The sequence below is a fragment of the Schistocerca cancellata genome, chromosome 8, assembly GCF_023864275.1.
Source record: "Schistocerca cancellata isolate TAMUIC-IGC-003103 chromosome 8, iqSchCanc2.1, whole genome shotgun sequence".
Lineage (NCBI taxonomy): Eukaryota > Metazoa > Arthropoda > Insecta > Orthoptera > Acrididae > Schistocerca > Schistocerca cancellata.
Window position 1 is genome coordinate 17,150,509 of NC_064633.1, and position 23,736 is coordinate 17,174,244.

General features: G+C 43.6%; 1 protein-coding gene across 1 annotated transcript in view; it reads right to left on the minus strand.

Moving 5' to 3' along the window:
* Nucleotides 1–12,988, minus strand: part of LOC126094976 (uncharacterized) — a 50,484-nt gene extending 37,496 nt beyond the window's left edge. The window contains exon 1 of the mRNA XM_049909630.1: nucleotides 12,918–12,988. Coding sequence (XP_049765587.1) covers nucleotides 12,918–12,988 — 71 coding nt within the window. The remainder of the gene's footprint in view (nucleotides 1–12,917) is intronic.
* Nucleotides 12,989–23,736: the final 10,748 nt, after the last annotated feature.

Consider the following 23,736-nt stretch of genomic DNA (forward strand, 5'->3'; position numbering starts at 1 on the left):
GCAAGACAGGACTTGCATCAATATTAGTGTTATTGACGAAAGATTTTAACGGAATTATTGAACAACCACAATACAAAACGCGATGTTTAAGTGCTGCCTACTTCTGGCGCTTTCTTCACCTGTGAGCCTGACGCCTTAATGCCGGTCAGTCTGTTTACAACCAGCTAATGGAAATTCTGACTGTCACTAGCACCTGACAATATGACTACATTGTATCGCGCTTCCAGGCACAACAACACTGCATGTCTTCACTTACACTATGGGCCATTAAAATTGCTACACCAAGAAGAAATGCAGATGATAAACGGATATTCACTGGACAGTTATATTATACTAGAACTGACATGTGATTACATTTTCACGCAATTTGGGTGCATAGATCCTGAGAAATCAGTACCCAGAACAATCACCTCTGGCCGTAATAACGGCCTTGATACGTATGGGCATTGAGTCAAACAGGTCTTGGATGCCGGACGGAGTGGCCGAGCGGTTCTAGGCGCTACAGTCTGGAACCGCGTGACCGCTACGGTCGCAGGTTTGAATCCTGCCTCTGGAATGGATGTGTGTGATGTCCTCAGGTTAGTTAGGTTTAAGTAGTTCTAAGTTCTAAGGGACTGATGACCTCGGAAGTTAAGTCCCATACTGCTCAAAGCCATTTGCACCATTTTAAGAGCTTGGGAGGCGAGTACAGGTACAGCTGCCCATGCAGCTTCAACACGATACCACAGTTCATCAAGAGTAGTGACTGGCTTATTGTGGCTGGCCAGTTGCTCGGCCACCATTGACCAGACGTTTCCAGTTGGTGAGAGATCTGGAGAATGTGCTGGCCAGGGCAGCAGTCGAACATTTTCTCTATCCAGAAAGGCCAGTACAGGACCTGCAACATGCCGTCGTGCATTATCCTGCTGAAATGTAGGGTTTCGCAGGGATCGAATGAAGGGTAGAGCCACGGGTCGTAACACATCGGAAATGTAACGTCCACTGTTCAAAGTGCCGTCATTGCGTACAAGAGGTGACCGAGACGTGTAACCAATGGCACCCCATACCATCACGCCTGGTGATACGCCAGTATGGCGAAGACGAATACACGCTTCCAATGTGTAGTTTCGACCGTTTCCGATCATCTTCAGAGCTGAGAGATATTGAAATAACGGGTTGCAAGACGGGACTTGCATCAATATTAGTGGTATTTACGAAAGATTTTAACGAAATTATTGAACAGTGCGTGCCACAATACAAAAAGGCGATGTCTATGTGCTGCCTACTTCTGGCGCTTTTTTAGCCTGAGCATTTAACGCCGATCAGTCTGTTACAACCAGTTAACTGTCGCTGGCACTTGACAATATGACTATATTGTATGGCGCTTTCAGGCACGACTACACCGCTTGTCTTTACTTAGTATATACTCTTGTCACAATCACGAGTTCGAAAGTACACCTTAAATGCAATGTTTTCTTGTAACTTTAGGCTATTATTTTGTCATTTGTGACATATATAGGCCCACATTATGATGCTTCTGCGTCAGTTTTACGTCATTTTTCGACAGCAAATGTAGTCGATACACTTTACAGTTGACATTCTCTTGCGTTGTTAACAGCCAATTGAAAAACTGTCCTCTAATCTTAGTCACAGCTTTTTGTATTGTGGTACGTACTGTTCAATAATTTTGCTAAAACATTCTCTAAATACCATTAATGATGAATGCAATTCCTGTCTTGTAAGACTTCAGTCCAATACATTTCAGATCCGAAGATGACTGCATACGGTCGAAACTAGTTATCTATTTCCCTATTTCCTATGTTGGCTGGTAAAGATTTTACAAAAAAAATCAACATTCACCACAGATTCCTGTATCTGTGCGAGAGACAGTGGCGAACGATGGCAGGCTTGCACTTACCATTCTCTTTGGGCAAAGCGTGAAGCTAACAGATGCCTTTAACTAGAATCCTGAATCATTAGTAACTGATTTTTCAGCTAATTTTCATGGAAGGCTCATGTGGTAATGCAATCAGAGTCAAAGATACACACCAAGAACGACTAAACTTTTTCAAGCGCAACGTTACACTTGTTCATGTTTTTGAGAAGGAAACAGATGCGTCAATATTGGGAGCGATATATGCAAAACTAATTGATTCCTAGTGAAAAGAGGTTCGCCCTTTAAGCAAACACTTGTGCAATCCTATGTGAATGCCATTTGTGGGATCTGAATTAGCAATGCAATCTGAGACAGTTGTTGTTGTTGTGGTGTCACCGCCAGACACCACACTTGCTAGGTGGTAGCTTTTAAATTGGCCGCGGTCCGCTAGTATACGACGGACCCGCGTGTCGCCACTGTCAGTGATGGCAGACCGAGCGCCGCCACACGGCAGGTCTAGAGAGACGTACTAGCACTCGCTCCAGTTGTATAGCCGACTTAGCGAGCAATGGTTCACTGACAAATACGCTCTCATTTGCCGAGACGATAGTTAGCATAGCCTTCAGCTACGTCTGTTGCTACGACCTAGCAAGGCGCCATTACCAATTGATGGAGATTGCACTTATGTATAATCATTACCTATGTTCTCCAATTATGGAATAAAGTTAAGTATTATTTCAACGACGTACTTTATTTGCTATATTAATAACCTTGTAATGTTCCAGACCTCACGCCAGTCTGCGTGAGCTTAACTCGTGCCTTTCGGCCTCCTCTAACTACAAGGTGTTGGCACTTCTGCCAACACTTCAGTTGTTACTATTGGTCTTCAGTGCGAAGACTGAAGACTACAGCTCTCTATGCTACTCTATCCTGTAAAATTCTCTTCATCTCTCGATAACCACTGCAACCTACATCCTTCTGATCTGCTTGCTCTATTCATCCTTGGCCTCCTTCTACGATCTCACCCTCCCTCCCTCCCCACGTCCCATCGCTCCAATAATAAATTGGTGACCCCTCGATGTCTCAGAAAGTGTCCTATCAACTGATCCGTTCTCTTAGTCAAGTTACGCCACAAATTTCTTGTCTCCCCAGTTAAATTCAGTAACCCCTCGTTTGTTACATTATCTACCCATGTAATTTTCAGCATTCTTCAGTAGCACGACATTTCAAAATTCTCTATTGTCTTTTTGTCTAAACTGTTTATTATCCATGTCCACTACCATACATAGGTACACGCCAGGCTTCCTAAATGTTGTGGATTGGCAAGAGCGCCAACCCACTATGAGAGGAAGCCGAAAGGCACGCGTTTTAGCTCACGCAGGCTGGCGTGAGGTCTGGAACAGGTCAAGCTAATGAGACTAGCAAATAAGGACGTAGCTGTGGAATACTTAACTTTAATCCATAAATGGGGAACATCGCTCTTGACGGTACATGTTTTACAGCATCAATAGTAACTGGTAATGGCGTCTTGCTAGGTCGTAGCAAATGCCGTAGCTGAAGGCTATGTTAACTATCGTCTCGGCAAATAAGAGTGTATTTTGTCAGTGAACCATCGCTAGCAAAGTCGGCTGTACAACTGGGGCGAGTGCTAGGAAGTGTCTCTAGACCTGCCGTGTGGCGGCGCTCGGTCTGCAATCACTGATAGTGGCGACACGCAGGTCCGACGTATACTAACGGACCGCGGCCGATTTAAAGGCTACCACCTAGCAAGTGTGGTGTCTGGCGGTGACACCACACTAAATCTTAAATCTGTATTAGATTTTAAGAAATTTCTGTTCTACAGAAACGCTTTTCTTGTCATTTACGGTCTACATTTTATATCCTGGCTTCTTCGGCCGTGATCAATTATTTTGCTGACAAATAGCAAAACCCATCTACCACCTTCGGTGTATCGTTTCTGAATCCGAGATTAGGTCTCCTAAAATATTAACCTCTGAATTAGAGTGATTTTCGACGAACTTATTAAAAGAACTGATCTGAAGGTAGAGTGCCTGTGGAACTGCATTCATCAGCAGACTGCGACACAAATATCTACCGGAAAGCTGAAATATAACGTAAAATATGAGACTAATATATGGCGATACGAAGCGATTGCACTGCTTGTTTAAACAACAGAGCCGTTAAAAGGGACAAGGAGTCAAGATATGATCGGTTCTGGTCGTGAACATGCAAAGATACGTGATTCCAACGACGAAGAAAGGGAGTTCCAACAAAATAAGGAGACGAAACCGGATACTGCAGCAAATTCAGTCTGATGTTCACTATTTGAGGTACGTAATAAGCAGCTTTACATGGGCGACTACAAGCGATGCAAGGGATAACAAAAATGGGCATAATATTTTAGGTTTCTACAGTATACAGATAAATAGCTTCACTAAAACAGTTTGCTCACGTGTCATTGAATGTGAGAGAGCCTAAATTGCGTGAAAGCTCACAGATAAAAGAGTACGATTGTGTCTCGCTATCTACGTGCAAACACGATCCTGAACTGGTCAAAAAGGAAGGCAAGATTCGTCCGAATTTGAACAACAACACTGTCGAACCACGCCTCAATAAACAAATGCGCTTTGTAAAGGGTGTTTCAAAAATGACCGGTATATTTGAAACGGCAATAAAAACTAAACGAGCAGCGATAGAAATACACCGTTTGTTGCAATATGCTTGGGACAACAGTACATTTTCAGGCAGACAAACTTTCGAAATTACAGTAGTTACAATTTTCAACAACAGATGGCGCTGCAAGTGATGTGAAAGATATAGAAGACAACGCAGTCTGTGGGTGCGCCACTCTGTACGTCGTCTTTCTGCTGTAAGCGTGTGCTGTTCACAATGTGCAAGTGTGCTGTAGACAACATGGTTTATTCCTTAGAACTGAGGATTTTTCTGGTGTTGGAATTCCACCGCCTAGAACACAGTGTTGTTGCAACAAGACGAAGTTTTCAACGGAGGTTTAATGTAACCAAAGGACCGAAAAGCGAGACAATAAAGGATCTGTTTGAAAAATTTCAACGGACTGGGAACGTGACGGATGAACGTGCTGGAAAGGTAGGGCGACCGCGTACGGCAACCACAGAGGGCAACGCGCAGCTAGTGCAGCAGGTGATCCGACAGCGGCCTCGGGTTTCCGTTCGCCGTGTTGCAGCTGCGGTCCAAATGACGCCAACGTCCACGTATCGTCTCATGCGCCAGAGTTTACACCTTTATCCATACAAAATTCAAACGCGGCAACCCCTCAGCGCCGCTACCATTGCTGCACGAGAGACATTCGCTAACGATATAGTGCACAGGATTGATGACGGCGATATGCATGTGGGCAGCATTTGGTTTACTGACGAAACTTATTTTTACCTGGACGGCTTCGTCAATAAATAGAACGGCGCATATGGGGAACCGAAAAGCCCCATGTTGCAGTCCCATCGTCCCTGCATCCTCAAAAAGTACTGGTCTGGGCCGCCATTTCTTCCAAAGGAATCATTGGCTCATTTTTCAGATCCGAAACGATTACTGCATCACGCTATCTGGACATTCTTCGTGAATTTGTGGCGGTACAAACTGCCTTAGACGACACTGCGAACACCTCGTGGTTTATGCAAGATGGTGCCCGGCCACATCGCACGGCCGACGTCTTTAATTTCCTGAATGAATATTTCGATGATCGTGTGATTGCTTTGGGCTATCCGAAACATACAGGAGGCGGCGTGGATTGGCCTCCCTATTTGCCAGACATGAACTCCTGTGACTTCTTTCTGTGGGGACACTTGAAAGACCAGATGTACCGCCAGAATCCAGAAACAATTGAACAGCTGAAGCAGTACATCTCATCTGCATGTGAAGCCATTCCGCCAGACACGTTGTCAAAGGTTTCGGGTAATTTTATTCAGAGACTACGCCATATTATTGCTACGCATGGTGGATATGTGGAAAATATCGTACTATAGAGTTTCCCAGACCGCAGCGCCATCTGTTGTTGAAAATTGTAACTACTGTAATTTCGAAAGTTTGTCTGTCTGAAAATGTACTGTTGTCCCAAGCATATTGCAACAAACGGTGTATTTCTATCGCTGCTCATTTAGTTTTTATTGCCGTTTCAAATATACCGGTCATTTTTGAAACACCCTGTATGAATGTACTCAGACTCGCATGAAAAGTGTTGCTTGGTGTAACAGCATGTTCAAAACTGGCTCTGAGCACTGTGAGACTCAATATCTGAGGCCATCAGTTCCCTAGAACTTAGAACTACTTAAACCTAACTAACCTAAGAACATCAACACACATCTATGCCCGAGGCAGGATTCGAACCTGCACCGTAGCGGTCGCGTGGTTCCAGACTGAAGCGCCTAGAACCGCTGGGCCACACCAGCCGGCTGTGTAAGAGCATGTATCTAGCTCACTAACATGTATGAAGCACCATGGAGCAGGCTGTAGCCAGAGTCCGCCACCTCACCGTACGGAATTGGGCCTCAGATAGGTCCGAGCAAAACAGAATTCAGCGCCACACAACCGAAAATAGGCGGCCAAGTAGCCAAATTGCGTTTTGCCGCCGGAAGTTCCAAACTCGTGCGAGGTAGGTGACGCACGTTTCGTCGAAAGACGCGACAAGCCACCGGAGCATGTTAGCTCTGGAAGCATCTGCTTCTTTGGAAACCAGCAGAGTGCGTATGAAGCGAATCGATGCGAATAGCAGACGCACTGAAAGCACTGGAGTATTCTTCTGACCGCCTTCGCACTATCCAATTTAACTTAAAATGTAACTTTGTCCGTGGGACGAAATGACGAATGCACCATGGGCGCGAAAACTTGATGAGTTCCTGGAACATTTCAGTAGCATTAACAATAACACGCGCTTCACTATGGAAGCAGAAAACAACGACCCCTTACTCTTCCTCGACATCCTCGCGCGCCACAAAGTGAGAGGGTGCTTTGGGCCCACAGTATTTACATAAAACCTGCGCACGCCGACCTCTACTTTCATGCCATTGGCGATCGCTCGACACAGAAGCGCTCTGTGATTAAGATATTGGTATAATGTGCACGAACGACATCAGACGCCGATAACCTACAACATTAGCTAAACCACCCATGCAATGTCTTCAGAAACAACCATTAGAACGAATATCAGTTATGAAGTGACCTTACATAACAGTCACATAAGAAATGGTTGAAAGGGCTCTAAGCACTATGGGATTTAACATCTGAGGTCATCAGTCCCCTAGACTTAGAACTATTTAAACCTAACCTAAGGACATCACACACATCCATGCCCGAGGCAGGATTCGAACCTGCGACAGTAGCAAAAGTGCGGTTTCGGACTGAAGCGCTTAGAACCGCTCGGCCACAAGGCAGGCATCACATAACACTACCTCCAAAGAGCAACAACAGAAGTTCACAATTTTGACTTTCTGTGGTCACGGGTCACTTAAGGTAAAACGTCTAGTGAAAAGACACAAAATCAAGTCAATATCTAGGCCTTAACAGTAAAACTAGCAAGATCAGTTAAAGATGCGGCATGTATCAGCACACTCATCATCATCATCATCATCAGCCAATTCAATCATTAAATGATGTGGCCTCTTCGAGTTGTGGATTCAGGTACGCTTTCAGCAGTCTTCTCCAAGTGAGACGGTCTTGGGCAGTTCTCTGCCAGGTGTTACCAGCGATCTTCTTGATGTCTTTGTCCCATCTGTCTGGTGGTCTTCCTCTAGGCCTCCGGTGCTCTCTCGGACTCCACTCAGGGTTTACAATATATCCTTCAAGTGCGGCCAGTCTTACGTCGGACAAACAGTGCGCTCTGTAGAACAACACAGCAAGGAGCATAAGATGTTTCATCGTCTCCGCTACTCCGAACGACTTGTCTAGCTGAACATGCTCTAGAAAAATGTCACCGGGTCTAATTTGACGATACTTTTGTGGCGGCTCACGCTAATTGCTCAAGGGACAATCTGATTACTGTAGTCAATTAAATAAAATCGCCGACACAGAGACCGCGGTCTAAAGCTCTGCACGGCATGGGATTCAGAGAATCGCGAGGTTGGAGAGGGCACAAGAACCCAGAGTCGACGTATGCCCATAAGCTACACGGCGATACCGCGGGTACCAATGACGTCACAGTCGGCAGCTAGGGTCCAACTGGATATACGCCTCTCGTGGTGTGCTTCACAGTATATGATACTACAGGTCTTACGAACTGGAGCGACCATATCAGGCAAGGAGCGAGTTACTACTTCACACAGATTTAATACTTATGTAGCTGTGCATTTAAATACAGTCAAGCAGTCGATAACACATGACTCAGTTAATGACGTCAGTAGGTACCTTTCCTTTCACATATTGACTTCCCGCCTGGTACCGGCCGAAGGCGAGGTTTCACGATGTATGTTGGGCAAGGCAACTAGTGTGACCTGTCAATTTCTCGTGGTCTTCTGGCAGCTACAATACATAAGGCGTACCACTAGGCTGTCAACAATGGCCAAGGTGTACTTCGCTGTGAGGTCATGGCATTTTAATCACTTGACGTCACTGAAAGGTGAAGAACATTTTATCCATTGCTAACGCCGTGAAACTACAGTATTATTACGTCTTGATACTCGCTGTCATTCTTGTTGTTTACACTGCAGCGCCAAAGAAACTGGTTTTAACATTTTGAAATGTTCGGATAATAAGTTGCCGTCTCTTTATCTAAGAATAGATGATGAATGCAGCTAGCCGCTATCTCTGTGTAATGTCTTGTCTGTATAGACGTGTATCTGTTGCCTTTAAGATCCCTTTACCTTCACACGTAAATCTATACAGTAAAGTAAGGCCCTCCCCGTTCTTGGCTGATCCGTGATAAGACAGGCGAAAAATTAGACTAATGGAGGATTATTAGTATTATCTCTATTTCCATTCGCTCCCTCTCTTTCTCTCCTTTATCTATGTACAGTTTTTAATATAATATTTCATTACGTGAAATCAGCCAAATAGGATCTTTGGTGGAGTCCTTTGTCTTGGTAATCAGCGGCTGGCTTGCTGTCAGAGATCTTTACATTTATTATTACTGTTAAACACTGCAGTCAGTCGGGAGAATCAATCGTTTGGACAATTTGTTCCTTTTACGAAAGATTGCGAATTCCAGATGTGTACGAAGCCTTTTTGGACGATTTAACACAGACTCAGTGATTGCAGGCTCTCTTCGACACAGCTCAAACTTCCCCACTAATTACAGGGCCAACGTGATGATCAAATGACTCAGAAAAAACTCATTCGTTCATTCACTCCAGAACAAAAAAGTCACAAACCTTATTTATGGAGGAAATTGTGTATTAAATCCATCTCCATTATATATCCAGATCTCCGGTGATTCCACGCCTTAATTAGTTTCCTTTTACAGTCTCTTTCTCCTCAAACAAACCGCTAGCGGCACAAATGTTAATTGGCTCGCTTTAGCGAGAAGAAACACGATCTCTCAGAAACACGTCAATCCCTCAACAGATACTCCAGAAGCTGCTCTAGTTACCACTCTTAACAACCATGGAGAATGCATATATGCATCTCTGTTATTTCAAAGAATAAACGCACTAGAAAATACTTTGGCGTCGTCGTGCTGTCGCCGCATATATTACGAGAAAATCAGATCAGATAACTTTTCCAAAGTGAATGAATGTGGATGGTTTGATTGAAAATGATTAATTGGTGCGTGGTAGAGGGTATTTTCTGTGGGGACATTACATGGTATAGGCATGTGCATTTAAATACAGAGATACGTAAACAGGCAGAACACGGCGCTGCGGTCGGCAAATGGTTCAAATGGCTCTGAGCACTATGGGACTTAACATCTGAGGTCATCAGTCCCCTAGAACTTAGAACTACTTAAGCCTGACTAACCTAAGGACATCACACACATCGATACCCCAGGCTGGATTCGAACCTGCGACCGTAGCGGCCGCGCGGTTCCAGACTGAAGATCCTACAACCGCTCAGTCACAACGACCGGCCCGTCGGCAACGCCTATCTAAGACAACAAATGTCTGGCGCAGTTGTTAGATTGGTTACTGCTGCTACAATGGCAGGTTAACAAGGTTTAAGTGAGTTTGAACATAGTACTACACTCGGTGCACGAGCGATGGGGCACAGCATCTCCGAGACAGCGATGAAGTAAGAATTTTTCCTTACGACCATTTCACGAATGTACCGTGACTATCAGGAATCCGGTAAAACATCAAGTCTCCAACATCGCTGCGGCCGGAAAAAGATCGTGCAACATCGGGACCAACAACGGCAGAAGAGAATCGTTCGACGTGACAGAAGTGCATGCCTACCGGATATTGTAGCAGATTTCAATGCTGGGCCATCAATAAGAGTCAGCGTGTGAACCATTCAACGAAACATCATCGATATGGGCTTTCGGTACCGAAGGCCCACTCGTATACCCTTCATTACTGTATGACACAAAGCTTTACGCCTCGCCTGACCCGTCAACACCGAAATTGGACTGCTGATGACTGGAAACATGTTGCCTGGTCGGATGAGTCTCGTTTCAAATTGTATCGAGCGGATGGATGTGTACGGCTATGGAGACAACCTCATGAATCCTTCAGGGGACTGTTCAAGCTGGTGGAGGCTCTGTAATGGTGTGGGCGTGTGCAGTTGGACTCTGATCGCCTGCATCCATTCATGTACATCGTACATTCCGACGGAGTTGGGCAACTGCAGCAGGACAGTGCGACACCCCACACGTCCAGAATTGATACAGAGTAGCTCCAGGAACACTATTCTGAGTTTAAACACTTTCGCTGGCCACCAAACTCCCCAGACATGAACGTCATTGAGCTTATATGGGATGCCTATCAACGTGTTGTTCAGACGAGATCTCCATCCCCTCGTACTCTTATGGATTTATGGACAGCCGTGCAGGATTCATGGTGTCGGTTCCCTCCAGCACTACTTCGGACAATAGTCGAGTCCATGCCACGTCGTGTTGCGGCGCTTCTGCGTGCTCGCGGGGCCCTACACGATATTAGGCAGGTGTACCAGTTTCTTTGGATCTTCAGTGTGTTAGTTCATTCATTTTTACATGCTATCGATGCGATGACGGCGGTTTAAATAAAAAGCACTCGCCAAATCAATTACATTCTCGAAGAAGCTACGAACTGTTCTGCACGTGTTCAGTACACCTGCCTTTTACAGTGTCCAACAGAGCGAAGGCTGCTGTTTCAGGATACCTGTTACCTACTGACAGTCAGTCTGACTGCGTAGCCTCAAGCGTTAGCACTCAAATGCAGGGATTCTGAGAGGCTAGCCTTATCCGGCTCCAATCCGCCTTGCGTATTTACGACGAAGGCTGGTGGACTGGTCAGTCTGGATGTGGGTTTTACGTGGTTTCCCACATCCGACTAGTTGAATGCCAGGCTGCTACCCTTGTCCCGCCTCAGATACACCTTAGACTAACATTCAGTCCGCCCCACTGGGATTGGTGACGCCAGGAACGGCATACGGCCACTACATTCACTAACAATGCGAAACCCGCATCACAAATGCCGTCCGCGTAGCGTACGGGAAAAGATAACGAAGGAGAAGAAGGCTTTTGACAGTCCGTTTTCAAAAAACATCGATGTCCGATGTTACTAAAGGGACGGTGACAACAGACCTCTGTAGCCACATGGCGTTAATCTCATATGCCACTTCACTATATGTGGTCATCTTCCGATTGCAGGTAGTTTATAAGCCGTGGATTTTGGGTTTCAGGGTTGTCTATAAGGAAGGTGACAGTAGCTTTATTAATCACTGTTATGTCAGTTCTATTACAATATATTGATATCATGTTGCAGTTCAATAAATTTAAAATTTTCCTTTCTACAACAGTGATACTATCGTACTCGCAATACGGAGAGAAGTCGTTCGTTAACGGAAGTTTTATATCCGGATGTAATGTATGATATGATCTCCCTTCGATCCCCACACTTACCTTAGCTGTCATCTATTCCTTGATCTTTCAGGACATATTTGCTGTAGTTCTGCGTCGCAATGGCCTGATGTTGTATCGCCGTCACAAATTCCTTACTTTCTGCATGCAGATCGGTGTCTGTCTATCAACTGTTCATTGCTTGCAAACAGACATTATCGTGGTTGAAGTCTTCGCATGTTTCCCGCGCGGTTCTATACTATCACAGCCTATCACCATGGTGTCAATCATGTCTGTCTTCGACTTTGGGAATGTTCTCGATGTTTCTGCCAGACTGAGTGGCGAGTAATTAATGTATACGACTGCTATTACCATATGAGTTGCTTTTCATGCAGCTGCTCATCTCTTAGTCTCCTGCCGCATTTTCTTATTTAAAATGAGGAATTCCATTCTTCCTGAAAATTCCCTTTGTTTTCCTCTGCAATATTCCCTTAAGAGAGCGCGCAGATCGCTTGAGAGCGCTGCAGATGGTGTACACCTGGTACCACGTGCACACGTGGCACTTTACGGCCACCATATGTCACGACAGCCAAGTGGTGTGTACGTGCTAGTCGGTCGTACGGAATCAGTGCAGTCAAGTGAGCCGGTGTCGAGACGTGACAGAATGGTAGAAAGGAACTATCGCCCTTGGACGCGATGTCCTCACCATGAAACAAGTTCCTCGATTTGTTGGTTTACCATGGCGGGCTGGCCACTATGTCTGTAGGGAATGCTGTACTACTCTCAACAGTGTAACACAAAGTGAGAACAGTAGTAGTAAAGAAGGCCCAACCGAATGGGTGTAAACGCAACTAGCTAAGTTGGCATATGAGGGGCAACGGTTAATCATTTTATCTCACCATGCGACGGAATCAGTGGTACATAAAGTTTTGGTTGGCTGGCGTTATGTCAGTGTGGATGTCAAGAGAAGGCGTTGTGGTGTCACGTGGCCGTTGATTGAAAGCCGCCAGATTTTTTCTCTCTGATTGCTCGTGTAGCCATGGCTTCGTGGGCAACGCTCAGAGCAGTTTAACGTGTTTCTAGTTCGTCACTTCCTCCCTAACCTCTCCAGGTGAAACAACCAACCAGTGGTCGATGCAGCCCCACAGTCCTGGCTGGGGCGCCCACTCGGTGGCTTCTAATGCTCGTTCATTCATAGTTAGCGTCTGCAGTAATTAAACTGAAGATGTGGCATCCGAGTTATGAGTGCAGGCTGGAGGTCAGGTGGTTGGAAGAAAGTAGAATGCTCTTGAGTACGGATATTAAATCTGTCACTACTTGGAAACTAAGGACGTCAGAGTGGCAGTTGACATCAGGATGAAGCAGGAATCAGACTCAAAGTCTGAAAACTGAGTAGAAATCAGAATTACATACCACCAGAACGTACTCAGTCCGAATCACTTAGCATGATCTCGAATGAAAATCTCCCGAAAGAATCCTCAGAACGAACTTCAGAATGACCATCTGTATGCTTCACTATATGGTTGTCTAGCTGACATCAAAAAATCTTTCCTCCCAGAGGGATCCTTCCCTGTACACACATCACTAGAGAACGCCCTTTAAATGGTGCCTCTAGAAGAATCGCGAATGATCTCTTGAATCTTACTGCTCGGGAGTTTTGTTCTTCTTCCCCAACTCTTGTCTTCCAGGGTGTTGAATTTACGGTCATACCGACTTGCTATTGCTCAGTACCAGTATCATCCCATGAACTATCGACTCTGGTTAACTCCACCATGTCAGCTCAGGTTTCAGTATAACAAGGCATGGCGTAAGTGGAATCTCTTAGTCCAGAGCATCGGGCTGTGAAGTATTTGAGTAAAAATTCTTTTTAAAAGTAGCTACATGTTTGAAACTTTTTAAAGAAGAATTAAGAGTACTGTGCGACGAATCAGCAGGCATAAGATCCATTTTACAGGACGAAAAATAATTATTTCTATTTATCTAGATAACTTTTGTGGCGGTACGCCGCATACCGTGATAAAATGATATTAAATAACATCGCAAACACTAGTATACCAAAACTGACGTTATAGCGAAATATGTTATTATATGAACTTTCAAAAATATAAATATTATCTCTTCTCAGAAAAATGACAAAGACTGGGAGCGAAAGGCTATTTACAATTTGTACAGAAACCAGATGGCAGTTATAAGAGTTGAGGGACATGAAAGGGAAGCAGTGGTTGGGAAGGGAGTGAGACAGGGTTGTAGCCTCTCCCCGATGTTATTCAATATTTATATTGAGCAAGCAGTGAAGGAAACAAAAGAAAAATTCGGATTAGGTATTAAAATCCATGGAGAAGAAATAAAAACTTTGAGGTTCGCCGATGACATTGTAATTCTCTCAGAGACAGCAAAGGACTTGGAAGAGCAGTTGAACGGAATGGACAGGAGGAGGATATAAGATGAACATCAACAAAAGCAAAACGAGGATAATGGAATGTAGTCGAATTAAGTCGGGTGATGCTGAGGGAATTAGATTAGGAAATGAGACACTTATAGCAGTAAAGGAGTTTTGCTATTTGGGGAGAAAAATAACTGATGATGGTCGAAGTAGAGAGGATATAAAATGTAGACTGGCAATGGCAAGGAAAGCGTTTCTGAAGAAGAGAAATTTGTTAACATCGAGTATAGATTTAAGTGTCAGGAAGTCGTTTCTGAAAGTATTTGTATGGAGTGTAGCCATGTATGGAAGTGAAATATGGACGATAAATAGTTTGGCCAAGAAGAGAATAGAAGCTTTCGAAATGTGGTGCTACAGAAGAATGCTGAAGATTAGATGGGTAGATCACATAGCTAATGAGGAGGTAGTGAGTAGGATTGGGTAGAAGAGGAGTTTGTGGCACAACTTGACTAGAAGAAGGGATCGGCTGGTAGGACATGCTCTGAGACATCGAGGGATCACCAATTTAGTATTGGAGGGAAGCGTGGAGGGTAAAAATCGTAGAGGGAGACCAAGAGATGAATACACTAAACATATTCAGAAGATGTAGGTCAAGTAGCATGCAGAGCTGCATCAAACCAATCTCAGGACTGAAGACCACAAAAACAACAACATTGGTCTAAAGATTTAAAGCCCTCATACTCTCAAACTTTATTAGCAAATTAAGGCATGTACGTGGTAGCGTCTTTTATTATAAAAACAGCGTGTCGGGCAAATTAACTGCGAGAAGCGTCGCAACTGAGTCACTGACGTAAATAATTTTCCAGTTTCCAGAATGAGATATTCACTCTGCAGCGGAGTGTGCGCTGATATGAAACTTCCTGGCGGATTTAAACTGTGTGCCTGACCGAGACTCGAACTCGGGACCTTTGCTTTCGCGGGCAAGTGCTTTACCATCTGAGCTACCGAAGCACGACTCACGCCCGGTCTCACAGCTCTACTTCTGCCAGTATCTATCTACTTCTGAGATACTGGCAGAAGTAGAGCTATGAGACCGGGCGTGAGTCGTGCTTCGGTAGCTCAGATGGTAAAGCACTTGCCCCCGAAAGGCAAAGGTCCCGAGTTCGAGTCTCAGTCGGGCACACAGTTTAAATCTGCCAGGAAGTTTCAATTTTCCAGTTGTGAAGCAGCAAAATAACATTAATTTCAACTTTCCATAATATATAAAAGCCATAACATAAAGTACCACCACACTGTGGGTAATTAAGAGTTTATCAGGGTTAAATAAAATATACTGGATAAAACAACTGATTATCAGGTACAACTCGATTCTATCCTCATATAACTGAGTGAATGCAGAAGCTTATAGCACAGTTGTTAATTACGTTCTATAGACTACTTGAGCAATTATGAATAATGATTTACACACTAAGCTAAAACCATGTTCACTCTTTTCCAATTTTATTTGTATCTCCTGTGACAACCTCATCTCAGACGCCAGTCAACAAATGGTGTCTATTCTGAACAAATGTATGCTGGCAGCAGACGTTTTGGCTCAGCCGTGGAATTCCATGAAATTCTCAGGCTGTAAAAATGCAAAAAATTTGAAACTAGTCTTATATTTATCTCTAAAGCTACATATTTTATCACGAGCAGTTCGAAGCTTAAGCCCTTTGTCAGATACATGTGATTACCTTACTCGCATCAAAATGTTACTTTACGTGTCATGTCAAGAAGCAGTTATTTTAAATTTCTCATGGTAAAAATTTTGTTATTTTAATTTTTTCTGTACGATTTAGTACTATTTTAATTTTCCAGCTTATGTAATAATATGAAATTAAAGCACTGTAATGGAATCAGTGCCATTGCTTAGGGGAAACTTCATCTCTCGTATTGTTACTGCGGTGTTCAGTACAAAGACAAGTCTGATGCAGCTCTCCACCCTAGTCTATCCTGCGCAGAACTCCTCGTCCCTTCATAACTGATACAGTTCCCACCTCTTAGAACATATCAACCTTAGTTAAGTCCTGGACTTCCTCCACAATTTTCAGCACTCACACTTTCTTCAGTTACCAAAGTGACGATTGCCTTACACCTCAGGATGTGACCTACCTTTTAATCAGGGTGTGCCATAAAATATTTTTTCCCAAATCCGATTCAGATCCTCTTCATTAATTTTGCTATTTACCCATCTAATCGTTAACATTTTTCTGTAGCTTCACATTTCATAAGCTTATATTCTCTTCTCGTACCAATTTTATATCGCCAACGTTTCACTTCTGATCGTGTCTACACTCCCGACAAATACATTAAGAAAAAATTCCTAAGGCTTGAATTTATATTCGCTGTTAAAAAAATTCACGTTTAAGAAATGTTTCTGTTGCTGTTGCCAGACTGCATTTTATAGTCTTCATCAGCACTTTTGCTACAAGAAAATAGAAACTCCTCCACCAATTTTTGTGCTCCATTTCGCCGGCCGTTGTAGCCGATCGGTTCTAGCCGCTTCAGTCTGGAACAGCGCGTCCCCTACTGTCGCATGTTCGAATCCTGCCTCGGGCGTAGATGTGTATGATGTCCTTACAAGGGAACCTCCCCATCGCAACCCCCCTCAGATTTAGTTATAAGTTGGCACAGTGGACAGGCCTTGAAAAACTAAACACAGATCAATCGAGAAAACAGGAAGAAGTTGTGTGGAACTACGAAAAAAACAAGCAAAATATACAAACTGAGTAGTCCATGGGCAAAATAGGCAACATCAAGGAGAGTGTGAGTTTCGGCGCGCCGTGGTCCCGTGGTTAGCGTGAGTAGCTACAAAACGAGAGGTCCTTGGTTCAAGTCTTCCCTCGAGTGAAAAAGTTTGTTTTCTTTATTTTCGCAAAGTTATGATCTGTCCGTTCGTTCATTGACGTCTCTGTTCACTGTAATAAGTATATGGTCTGTGTTTTGCGACCGCACCGCAAAACCGTGCGATTAGTAGACGAAAGGACGTGCCTCTCCAATGGGAACCGAAAACATTTGATCGCAAGGTCATAGGTCAACCGATTCCTCCACAGGAAAACACGTCTGATATATTCTATACGACACTGGTGACGGCATGTGCGTCACATGACAGGAATATGTTGTCGACCCACCTAACTTGTACACTTGGCGAATGGGTAAAAAGATTCTTCTACCTTTCGATGTTTGTTTAGGTGTAGCGTCCCCATACTACGGCGCAGTTACCTCGCACCGGACGGACGGACGGACAGATAATAATTGTCTGAAAATAAAAAATTGAACTCTTCACTCGAGGGAAGACTTGAACCAAGGAGCTCTCGTTCCGCAGCTGCTCTCGCTAACCACGGGACCACGGCGCTCCTGAGCTCACTTTCTTCTTGATGTTGCATATCTTGCGCATAGACTACTTAGTTTGTATAATTTGCTTATTTTTTTCATAGTTCCTTATTTTTTTCATAGTTCCTGTTTTCTCGATTGATCTGTGTTTAGTTTTTTCAAGGCCTATCCACTGTGCCAACTTGTAACTAAATCTGAGGGGGTGCGATGGGGAGGTTCCCTTGTTAGGTTAGTTAGGTTTAAGTACAGGGTTATTACAAATGATTGAAGCGATTTCACAGCTCTACAATAACTTTATTATTTGAGACATTTTCACAATGCTTTGCACACACATACAAAAACTCAAAAAGTTATTTTAGGCAATCACAAATGTTCGATATGTGCCCCTTTAGTGATTCGGCAGACATCAAGCCGATAATCAAGTTCCTCCCACACTCGGCGCAGCATGTCCCCATCAATGAGTTCGAAAGCATCGTTGATGCGAGCTCGCAGTTCTGGCACGTTTCTTGGTAGAGGAGGTTTAAAAACTGAATATTTCACATACCCCACAGAAAGAAATCGCATGGGGTTAAGTCGGGAGAGCGTGGAGGCCATGACATGAACTGCTGATCATGTTCTCCACCACGCCCGATCTATCGATTTTCCTATCTCCTGTTTAAGAAATGCCGAACATCATGATGGAAGTGCGGTGGAGCACCATCCTGTTGAAAGATGAAGTCGGCGCTGTCGGTCTCCAGTTGTGGCATGAGCCAATTTTCCAGCATGTCCAGATACACGTGTCCTGTAACGTTTTTTTCGCAGAAGAAAAAGGGGCCGTAAACTTTAAACCGTGAGATTGCACAAAACACGTTAACTTTTGGTTAATTGCGAATTTGCTGCACGAATTGCGTGAGGATTCTCTACCGCCCAGATTCGCATTGTGTCTGTTCACTTCACCATTAAGAAAAAATGTTGCTTCATGACTGAAAACAAGTTTCGTACTGAACGCATCCTCTTCCATGAGCTGTTGCAACCGCGCCGAAAATACAAAGCGTTTGACTTTGTCATCGGGTGTCAGGGCTTGTAGCAATTGTAAACGGTAAGGCTTCTGCTTTAGCCTTTTCCGTAAGATTTTCCAAACCGTCGGCTGTGGTACGTTTAGTTCCCTGCTTGCTTTATTCGTCGACTTCCGCGGGCTACGCGTGAAACTTGCCCGCACGCGTCAACCGTTTCTTCGCTCACTGCAGGCCGACCCGTTGATTTCCCCTTACAGAGGCATCCAGAAGCTTTAAACTGCGCATACCATCACCGAATGGAGTTAGCAGTTGGTGGATCTTTGTTGAACTTCGTCCTGACGTGTCGTTGCACTGTTATGACTGACTGATGTGAGTGCATTTGCACGACATACGCTTTCTCGGCTCCTGTCGCCATTTGGTCTAACTGCGCTCTCGAGCGCTCTGGCGGCATAAACCTGAAGTGCGGCTTCAGCCGAACAAAACTTTATGAGTTTTTCTACGTATCTGTAGTGTGTCGTGACCATATGTCAATGAATGGAGCTACAGTGAATTTATGAAATCGCTTCATTCATTTGTAATAGCCCTGTAGTTCTAAGTTCTAGGGCACTGATTACCTCAGATGGTAAGTCCCATAGTGCTGAGAGCCATTTGAACCATTTTTACTTCAACAGCAATTCAGTTGCGGAGTACTGTAACTTTCTGACTGGCTTCATGGCTGGGTCTCGGAAGCAGAAAACAGTCCAGATCGGCGTACACCGATGGCATCTGGGCTCGACGATTGATATGTTGGCGCGGCCGCCGCCGTCGTCCTCTGATGTTACGCTCGGTGCCGCAGTTCCAGTGTAGACGCGGCCGGCAGTCATTAGGCCGCTGGCGCTCTGCAGCAGGTGCGCCACAGCGTAAAGTTTCGCTAGGTGTATTTTATAACTGCTGCCCTCAGGCTGCCGAAGAGTGTGTTGCGAACATTGTCACAAGCTTCCTCTAAATCTGCAAACGCTATAAATGTAGCGTTTTTCTTTTCTCAACCTTACTTGTAATGTAAATCGTAGGGTCAGTATTGCCTCTCGTGATCCTACAGTTCTCCGCAAACCAAACTGATCTACCTCGATGTCGACTTCTACCACTTTTTCCATTTTCCTGTAAATAAATCGTATCAATATTTTACAACAATCAATTATGAAATTTTAGAGCTGTAACAGAAGTGGTCGTCCGGTTCTAGGCGCTGCAATCTGGAACCGCGAGACCGCTACGGTCGCAGGTTCGAATCCTGCCTCGGGCATGGACGTGTGTGCTGTCCTTAGGTTAGTTAGGTTTAACTACATCTAATTTCTAGGGGACTAATGACCTCAGAAGTTGAGTCCCATAGTGCTTAGAGCCATTTGAACCATTTTTGAGTTATAACAGTTACTCTCTTGTTGATGCCTGATGGTATTTCGTCTGTCTCATACATCTTGAAATACCAGGTGGGACAGTGTTGTGACAGCCCACTCTTCCAGGGGTCTAAATAATTCTGAGTAATGTCTTCTCCTCCAGGGACCTTATTTCGACCTAAATCTTTCAATGCTTTGCCAATACTTCTCCCAGTATCGAAACTCCTATCCCATCTTTATTTACTTCTTCTTCCCTTTCTGTAACATTCTATTCAAGTTCATTTCCCTTTCTCCTTTCAGTTTTCTCCCCTTTACTTACCACTGACTTCTCGTCCGAGCTCTTGATATTCCTACAACAGCGTCTCTCTCTCTCTCTCTCTCTCTCTCTCTCTCTCTCTCTTTTCCTTTTCTTAGGGCCTATTTAATTCTCTTATATACAGTTATTCTACTAGCCACGGAACTTCTGCAACTTCGCCCCTTGTCTTATAGCCATATCTGTTCACCCATTGTTTACTTTGTGTCAGTCTCACGGTTTATACGTCAGAATTGCCTTTAACAGCTTAATTCGCTACAGTTTTACATTTTCGACTGTTGCGAATTAAATTCAACGTCTCGTGTATTATCCAAGGTTTTCTGCTGGTCTTTTCCTTCTTAATTATTTCATCCTCTGCTGCATTGTCTATTTCATCTCTCAAAGCAACCCCGTTCGTCTCCTATTGCATTCTTTTCCCTTTTCCTTTATGAAACGCCAACAGCCTCTGGTTCCCTCAATTAATCCAGGTCTCATCTCCTTATTTTCCTACCTCTATGCAATTTCTACGATTTCGACCTGTAGTTTAAAACAAACAAATCATGGTCAGAGTCGATTTCCGGGCATGAAAATTTTTTGAAGTTTAAAATTTCAAGTCGAAATCTCTGCTTTACAATTATATAATTAATCTGAATTCTTTCTGTGACAGAATACAACATGTTCTCGAGATTCCTAAATCAAGTGTTTGCAGTGATTAAATTATGTCCATTGCATAATTTCCCTTTCATTCCTTTCCACCAGTCCATATTCTCCTATTATTTTCTCCGCTCTTCCTTTTCCTACTATCGATTTCGATCTCCCAACACAATCACATTTTCGTCTGCCGTAACAATTTGAATAATTTGTTTTGTGACATCGCACATTCTTTCGATCTCTTCTTTATATGCAGAGTTAGTAGGCACGTGACTCTGTATTACTGTTAATATGTGTTGATTTCGGTCCGGCCGGGGTGGCCGAGCGGTTCTAGGCGCTACAGTCTGGAACCGCGCGACAGCTACGGTCGCAGGTTCGAATCCTGCCTCGGGCATGGATGTGTGTTATGTCCTTAGGTTAGTTAGGTTTAAGTAGTTCTAAGTTCTAGGGGATTGATGACCTCAGAAGTTAGGTCCCATAGTGCTCAGAGCCATTTGAACAATTTTTGTTGTAGATTTAGTGTTTATCTTGCCTTCGGTAATGCGCTGACTATGCTGCTCTTAGTAGTTTATCCACATTCCTTCTTTCTTTTTCATTATTAGACCTATTCCTGTATTACTCCTATCTGATTGTGTGTTGACAACTCGTTACTCACCTTACCAGACGCTCTATTCCTCCTTCCAGTACACTTTACTGGTGTATCGCAGCTGCACACAAACCACCTGGCACCGAAAAGGTCTCTGTTTCATGGAGCGGATCTTTCATTGAAACATAGTTTATCTGTATTTGAAAAGAAAAGTAAGGCTCTGAATGCATCTGTTTTGGGTCCCTGCCTATACTCCCGTCACTGACTCACCTGTCTGCGAAAACATCTTTGCCACTGGAACGAAGTATTATTGAGAAAGACAGTATTACATGCAAAGGAAAATGGTATGCTGTTGAATACCGTCGATGAAAGGCCCAAGGTGAACATTTTTTCCAGAAAAATGACTGAAATCCATGGAACTGAGATGCATACAGAAAAACTGCAGTTCTTCGTTGAGTGAATTTGGTAACCGTATACATTTCTCATTAGCGCTGCTGCTGTTTTGGTCACTGTACGGTAATTGTAATTAATAACAGTCCATCATACTCACTGGTTGTGCGTTTGCTTGTAATTTCTTACGGTTTTTTACTTGTTCACTGTCGTAACTGTGTTTATCAGAAATTTTACTGTATTTACATACTGTACTGCACTCAGAACGTGTTGATTATAGATTCCTATGTTTTTAACAAAGTCTTATGCTTTGGATGACGTAAAGAGACATAACTGACGAATCACACAAAAATATATACATGGCAAACGCCATATTATAATTTAGTAAGAAGCCAAAGATGTTGATTGTCGGGATGTGGGTGTGGAAAACATAAGACGGGTTTGTTTAGCTTGCTGGTAATACATGTATAATGTTATCATGGCAAAGTAATTAATATCCTCGAGATAAAAAAAATCATACAATACCTGCTTCGCTGTTAGCTCGCCTAATATTTCCCTGATAATAGCTTGGCTTTGAGACCTTTGGAGAAAAGAGAACCACTTGTACGAATATCAAGAGCTCAGATGGAAACACAGTTCTAAGCAAAGAAGGGAAAGCAGAAAGGTGGAAGGAGTATATAGAGGGTCTATACAAGGGCGACGTACCTGACTATAATATTATGGAAATGGAAGAGGATGTAGATGAAATGGGAGATACGATACTGCGTGAAGAGTTTGACAGAGCACTGAAAGACCTGAGTCGAAACAAGGCCCCCGGAGTAGACAACATTCCATTAGAACTACTGACGGCCTTGGGAGAGTTAGTCCTGACAAAACTCTACCATCTCGTGAGCAAGATGTATGAGACAGGCGAAATACCCTCAGACATCAAGAAGAATATAATAATTCCAATCCCAAAGAAAGCAGGTGTTGACAGATGTGAAAATTACCGAACAATCAGTTTAATAAGTCACGGATGCAAAATACTAACGCTAATTCTTTACAGACGAATGGAAAACCTGGTAGAAGCCGACCTCGGGGAAGATCAGTTTGGATTTCATAGAAATGTTGGAACACGTGAGGCAATACTGACCCTACAACTTATCTTAGAAAATAGATTAAGGAAAGGCAAACCTACGTTTCTAGCATTTGTAGACTTAGAGAAAGCTTTTGTCAATGTTGACTGGAATACTCTCTTTCAAATTCTAAAGGTGGCAGGGGTAAAATACAGGGAGCGAAAGGCTATTTACAATTTGTACAGAAACCAGATGGCAGTTATAAGAGTCGAGGGACATAAAAGGGAAGCAGTGGTTGGGAAGGGAGTAAGACAGGGTTGTAGCCTCTCCCCGATGTTATTCAATCTGTATATTGAGCAAGCAGTAAAGGAAACAAAAGAAAAATTCAGAGTAGGTATTAAAATCCATGGAGAAGAAATCAAAACTTTGAGGTTCGCCATGACATTGTAATTCTATCTGAGGCAGCAAAGGACTTGGAAGAGCAGTTGAACGGAATCGACAGTGTCTTGAAAGGAGGATATAAGATGAACATCAAAAAAAGCAAAACGAGGATAATGGAATGTAGTCGAATTAAGTCGGGTGATGCTGAGGGAATTAGATTAGGAAATGAGACACTTATAGCAGTAAAGGAGTTTTGCTATTTGGGGAGCAAAATAACTGATGATGGTCGAAGTAGAGAGGATATAAAATGTAGATTGGCAATGGCAAGGAAAGCATTTCCGAAGAAGAGAAATTTGTTAACGTCGAGTATAGATTTAAGTGTCAGGAAGTCATTTCTGAAAGTATTTGTATGGAGTGTAGCCATGTATGGAAGTGAAACATGGACGATAAATAGTTTGGACAAGAAGAG